Here is a 6,936-nt window from a genome sequence, read left to right on the forward strand (position 1 = left end):
AATTAATACCAGTGCCGGCTCACACCTAGACCAACACCACTCCCAGGCTAATTAATACCAGTGTCGGCTCACACCTAGACCAACACCACTCCCAGGTTAATTAATACCAGTGTCGGCTCACACCTAGACCAACACCACTCCCAGGTTAATTAATACCAGTGTCGGCTCACACCTAGACCAACACCACTCCCAGGTTAATTAATACCAGTGCCTGCTCACACCTAGACCAACACCACTCACAGGTTAATATCACAGTCGGAACGCAGTACTTCCTTGTCAGATGGAACCTGCTGGGATCTTAGGAGGGTTTGTGTATTTTTCTGTTTTCGTTTTTGGCAAAAAAAGACCAGGGCAATCAGAGTGCATATCTGAACCTCGCAGCAGAGCCAGGACCTGGAGGTGGGTATTGGCAGAATGTTTCCAGGCGCCACACAGGGACCTCCAAGCCACGAGGCTCTCCAGCCTGGAGGGAAGCTTGCCAATCAACCTTGGGCCCACTGGAGAACCTGGGGCTTCCCCAATCTCTTTTCAGACTATCTTTTTTCTCAAAGACCGCTCCCCGGGGATCCCATTAGGGCTTGGAGAAGCTAAGAGGGTGGGGCAAAGAGGGGAGGAGATATGTGTGGCTTCCTGCCTGCAATTTCCTCTTCTTCCCACCCATTTCGCTTCTTCCCATCCCTCACGGTCCTGCTCTCAAGATCCCACAAAGCCTCTTCCAGTGGTTCTGAGCAGCACAGCCCAACAGAACTGTCTGCGACGATGGAAATGTCTATATCTGCACTGTACAATACGATGGCCCCATGAGGCTACTGAGCCCCCGTAATATGGCTAGTGCACTTGAGGATCTGAATTTTTACTTTTTTTAATTTTTTGGCCGTGCCACGCGGTTTGCAGGATCTTAGTTCCCCGACCAGGGATTGAACCCGCGCCCTTGGCAGTGAAAGCGTGGAGTCCTAACCACTGGACTGCCAGGGAACTCCCCTGAATTTTTACTTTTTATTTAATTCTAATTCACTTTAATAGAAATAGCCCTATGTAGCTAGTAGCTACTGTATAGAGCAGCGCATATTCAGACTGTAAGGCAACTTTGTGCCAATTAGTGAAAAGTGCAGCTTCTGAAGACAGAATACTCCCTTCCGTTGGCTGGGAAAGTTGCGTAATAGATCCACATTGGCTATGATGTGAATGAGGCCCCCTAGAGAGAGAAGAGACAGTCTTGCAGGAGTTTGGGCCAAGACTTGCCATGGGGCCTCTGGTCAAGGACCTGATCTCACTCAGCACCATAGCCCCACTCCACAGTTTTGAGACAAGCAAGATCTTAGACAGGGGCTGAGGGAGGGGAAGTGGCAGCTGTTCCTTCCAGGTAGTATGAAGAGAGGGGGTCAAGATGGCAAGGGAGTAGAGGCCAGTGGGTCAAAACCACAGCTGGGCCCATAATGAGGCACCAGATGTCCTGGAACAGAGTAGTGACCTCAAATTCCTATATGTTTGGCTTATTTTTTTGGTAACAGCTTTATTGAGATATAATTCACATACCATAAATTCACCTGTTTAAAGAGTATAATTTAATAGTTTAGTATATTCATAGAGTTGTGCAATCATCACTGCAATCAATTTTAACACATTTTATCATCCAAAAATAAACCCCATACCCTTCAGCATTCACCCCCTATTTCCCACCACCATCCATACCCCAGCCCTAGGCAACCACTCATCCACATTTCTTCTCTATGGATTTGCCTATTCTGGACATTTCATATAAGTAATCCTTTGTGTCTGGCTTTTCACTTGGCATAACGTTTTCAAGGTTTATCCATGTTTTACCATGTATCCATACTCCATCCCTTGTTGTTGCCAAGTAATGTGTATGTACCAAAGTATGTACCATACTTTATCCATTCATCAGCTGACAGAATTTGGGTTGTTTCCACTTTTTGGCTATTATGAATAATGCTGCTGTGAAGATTCATGGGCAAGTTTTTGTGAGGACATATGCTGTAATTTCTCTTGGGTATATCACTGGAAGTGGAATTGCCGCATCATATGGTAATTCTACCTTTGACCTTTTGAAGAACTGCCAAATTGTTTTCCAAAGTGGCTGTACCACTTCACATTCCCACCAGCAACATATGAGGGTTCCAATTTCTCTACTTCCTTGATAACACTTATTATTATCTGATTTTTTTGATTACAGCCATCCTAGTGGTATTTCATTGTGGTTTGATTTGCATTTCCCTAATGACTCATGATGTTGAAAATCTTTACACAAGCTTATTAGTCATTTATGTGTCTTCTCTGGAGAAATGTCTATTCAAGTCCTTTGCCCATTTAAAATATTGAGTTATTTGTCTTTTTATTATTTTGTTGTAAGAGTTCTTTATATATTCTAGAGTCAAGTCACTTATCAGGTATATGGCTAGTCAATATTTTTTCCCATACTGTGGGTTATTTTCATTTTTTATGGTGTTTTTTTTTGCAGCACAAAAGTTTTTAGTTTTGATAAAGTCCAATCTGTTTTTTTTCATTGTTGTTGTTGCTTGTACTTTTGGTAACATATTTAAGGAATCATTGCCTAGTCTATGTTTAGAAAAATTCATCCCTGTGTTTTCTTATAAGAGTTTTACAGTGTTAGCCCTTACATATAAGATCTTTGATCCATTTTGAGTTAACTTTTGTATACGGAATGAGGTATGGATCTGTTGTTAGGTGCACTTAGGTTTACAATTGTCACCTTTCTGATGCATTACACTTTTATCATTATAAAATGTCCCTCTTTATCTTGAGTTACTTTTTTTGTTTTAAAACCTATTTTGTCTGATGACAGTATAGCCCGCCAGTTTTCTTATGGTTGCTGTTTGCATGATAAAACTTTTTTCTATGCTTTTAGTTTAAATCTTTTTGTATCTGTAAATCTAAAGTATGTCTGTGGGACTTCCCTGGTGGTCCAGTGGTTAAGCATTCGTCTTGCAATTCAGGGGATGCCAGTTTGATCCCTGGTCAGGGAACTGAGATCCCACATGCCGCGGGGCAAATAAGCCTGCGCTGCAAAACTAGAGAGAAGCCCACGCACCGCAACTAAGACGTGATGCAGCCACAGAATAAAAATACATAAATAAATATTTTTTTAAAAATCGAAAGTATGTCTCCTATAGACAGTATTTTGTTGGATCTTGTTTTAATCCATTCACGTTACTAATATAGTTGTATTTGCATTTGCCATTTTACTTGCTTTCTAAATATATCATTTCCTTTTTGTTCCTCTATTTCGCCTAGACTGCTTTATTTTGCATTAAGTGAATATTTTCTAGTATAACATTTTAATTATTCCTTTAATGAGTTTTTTTTTTACTGTATTTTTTTTCTATTTTCTTAGTGGTTACTCTAGGGATTACCTCTGGACAGTTTACTATACTGTCTTCCTGTCCCATCTGGGTAAGTTGTTCCCAGGAAAGGTCCTGGGCAGAGCGTGTGGGCAGGAAAGTTGCCTGAAGAAGGATGGCCTTGGACGATGGGGCACAGGAGGGAGGACTGAGGCACTGAGATGGCCACAGGGTGGGAGCCCCAGTGATAGAGGGGCTGCAGCTTTTTTTTTTTTTTTTTGCGGTATGCGGGCCTCTCACTGTTGTGGCCTCTCCCGTTGCAGAGCACAGGCTCCGGACGCGCAGGCTCAGCGGTCATGGCTCACGGGCCCAGCCGCTCCGCGGCATGTGGGATCTTCCCGGACCGGGACACGAACCCGCGTCCCCTGCATCGGCAGGCGGACTCTCAACCACTGCGCCAGCAGTGAAGCCCCGAGGCTGCAGCTTTGATGGAGCTTTGTGGGGCTGCATAGTCCTCAGGGTCACCTCAGATTTTATGAGTCAGGATGGATGTCCAGATCCAGGAAAACGCGTGTTCTAAGGTCTGGGCATGGCTTATTGGTGGCCCTGTGGTCAGGCTCCCCTGGTAATTGCCCCTGCTGCTCCATCCTGCACCTGGAATACCTCTCGGTGTAGACCCCGGAGCTGGTCCAAAATTCCCCTCAGTCCCCTGGGACCAACAAGTTGTCGGGGCAGGTCTCAGTGGGAATGGTGGCTACCCTCCTTTTCCACATCAGCTACCACATGCCTTACCTCCCAGGGTACTCTGAAAGCACGCACGGGTCCGAGGCCAGGCTCTGCTCCTCCCACCAGGAGGCCCGCTCTGGGGATCCTGGCTGCTGCTCTGCAGACGTGCACACTGTACGAATCAGGGTGACAGGTCCCTTGGTTTCCACCCTGCTGTGCCTCCCCTCCCCTGCAGCACCAACGCCTGACTGAGCCCTGTGAACCCAGCCTATGTCCCTGAGTGGCCCAGCTGGAGAAGGCGGGGCCTGGGGAGCAGGGTGGGGCAGGACAGGAGGCAGCCCAGGAGTAGGTTTCCAGTGTGAGGGAGGAGGAGCAAAGCCTTTCATCCTACAGGACCTACAGGCTCCCCAGTACCTGATGGCCCACCTTGCCCTGTCCTGCCCAGCCCATGCCCTCTGCTTCTCTTGCTCAGGGTCCTGTGTAGGGCCCCAAAGTGGGTATTCTGGAAATAGTCCTTAAAGGCCTGCAAGGGTGGGGATCCTGGGAAAAAGGATCCACCTCCTTCTTAGTGCCAATAGGAACAGGCCCATCCCCATTCCTTCTGTCACTCATCCATTTTCAAATTTATCATTCATTCATTCATTCATCTAGGAACTCCCACCCTGGAATAGCTGGGACGCCTGGCTGTCCCTGGGTAGAAGCCTGAGGTAACCATGGGCCCAGGGTATGCTCCCAATTTCCCCGTGAGAGTCCTCCCTTCCCAGTGGCTCTGGTTTCTCTTCTCTTGCCCCCCGTCCCCACCACCCTCTGCTTTTTTCTGCACTACTTCATGTCTCAAAGCGGCTGACCTGGACCTGCATGACACAGGCTCCCTTGATCTCTGGATTCTGGGCGGATTTGGCTAAGGGGAGGCACTGGCAAGAAATAGGAGGGTGGGAGAGTGGAAGCCATAGAGCCCCCAATCTTGCACAGCCGCAGGTCCTGGAGGACAGCCACTCTGTGGGTGGTGACAGTTCCCTGCTGATGCTAGGCCTTGGGTGCCTGGAAGTTTCACAGTGGCTTTCGTAATCCTGTTCACATCTCTGCAAATGTTCTAAACTTGCCTCCGTTTAGCTCCGCCTGTGTCCTGCCACAACCTTGCCTCACACGCCTCTTACCTAGAGCCACCCACACTGAGGGTAGCTCCTTTTTCTGTGTCCCTGGGGCAGTCAGGGAGCCTGATAGAAGTCATCAAACCCCAGAGACAATACTCAGCCTCCTGCGAGTGGGAGGAGGTCAGCAGAGGTATAGCAGGACGACCAGGGGAAGAGCCCAGAAGATCCAGGCTGGAGGGAGGGAGAAATGGAGAGGGTAGGGGCCAGGTGCCAACCCTGTCTCTCTGTGATGAACCCGCTCTTTTGCTTTTCTTTTTTAAATTATTTAGAATTTTTATTTAAAACTTACTTAGAGATCTTTAAGGCATATTTATATTATATCGGTCTTTTGCTTGCATTAAAAGGAAACTACAAGCTATATAAATTTGTTAAGTCATTCCTAAAATGTCTTGACATTTAGAATTTGGATCTTCTGAATGGCTTTTTAAATTTTTATTTATTTATTTATTTATGTAAACATCTTTATTGGGGTATAATTGCTTTACAATGGTGTGTTAGTTTCCGCTTTATAACAGAGTGAATCAGCTATACCTATACATATATCCCCATATCTCCTCCCTCTTGCGTTTCCCTCCCACACTCCCTGTCCCACCCCCCTAGGTGGTCACAAAGCACCGAGCTGATCTCCCTGTGCTATGCGGCTGCTTCCCACTAGCTATCTATTTTACATTTGGTAATGTATACATGTCCACGTGACTATCTCACTTTGTCCCAGCTTACCCTTCCCCCTCCCCGTGTCCTCAAGTCCATTCTCTACACCTGTGTCTTTATTCCTGTCCTGACCCTAGGTTCTTCAGAACCTTTTTTTTTAGATTCCGTACATATGTGTTAGCATACGGTATTTGTTTTTCTCTTTCTGACTTACTTCACTCTGTATGACAGTCTGTACTCTAGGTCCATCCACCTCACTACAAATAACTCAATTTCGTTTCTTTTTATGGCTGAGTAATATTCCATTGTATACATGTGCCACATCTTCTTTATCCATTCCTGGCTATTGTAAATAGAGCTGCAGTGAACATTGTGGTACCTGACTCTCTTTGAATTATGGTTTTCTCAGGGTATATGCCCAGGAGTGGGATTGCTGGGTCGTATGGTAGTTCTATTTTTAGTTTTTTAAGGAACCTCCATACTGTTCTCCATAGTGGCTGTATCAGTTTACATTCCCACCAGCAGCTCAAGAGGGTTCCCTTTTCTCCACACCCTCTCCAGCATTTATTGTTTACAATTTTTATTTATTTGTAGTTCACATACAATGGAATCCGCTCTTTTTAGTGAACAGCTGTGAATTCTGGCAAATGCAGAGAGTTGTGTGACTATCACCACAATCAAATCAAGATGCAGAACACTTGCCATCACTTCATGCTGGCAGCTTTGTGGTCAGCCCCTCCCCGCGGTCCCACATCCACCCACCCAGCTCTGTTCTCTGACCCTGTGCTTTCTCCTGGGCCTGTTCCTGAGGGGGAGACAGCTGGGGAGTGGGCAGCCTCTCTCAGGGGCCACGATCATTCCCTGACTTGTACACGGGCCACATTTTCTATACAGACAACATCCTGGGGCCTGAGCATGAGGAATAAGGCCCCTAGCAGCCAGCTCCCTCTCCTCTCCCAGTGGAGAGCATGTCAGGTGGGAAGCTGGAGGCGGGGGGATAGCCCCAGGGAGCTCTGGGCTGGAGAGTGTGGGATCTGCATGCTTCCCTGGCTCTACCTGCCCCAGGGACTCAGTGAGGACAGCTG

At 46.7% G+C, this 6,936-nt stretch overlaps 1 protein-coding gene across 2 annotated transcripts in view; it reads right to left on the minus strand.

Moving 5' to 3' along the window:
• Positions 1-4,432, minus strand: part of KCP (kielin cysteine rich BMP regulator) — a 35,982-nt gene extending 31,550 nt beyond the window's left edge. For both annotated transcript variants that reach the window (XR_003795310.1, XM_029234043.1), the window contains exon 1: positions 4,113-4,432. Coding sequence is in view for 1 of the 2 variants with exons in the window: in XM_029234043.1 (XP_029089876.1) it covers positions 4,113-4,432 (320 nt within the window). In the remaining variant the exon portion in view is untranslated. The remainder of the gene's footprint in view (positions 1-4,112) is intronic.
• Between the last annotated feature and the right edge of the window lie 2,504 nt (positions 4,433-6,936).

The sequence above is a fragment of the Monodon monoceros genome, unplaced genomic scaffold (genome assembly GCF_005190385.1).
Source record: "Monodon monoceros isolate NGI ecotype Baffin Bay Population unplaced genomic scaffold, NGI_Narwhal_1 Super_Scaffold_2, whole genome shotgun sequence".
Lineage (NCBI taxonomy): Eukaryota > Metazoa > Chordata > Mammalia > Artiodactyla > Monodontidae > Monodon > Monodon monoceros.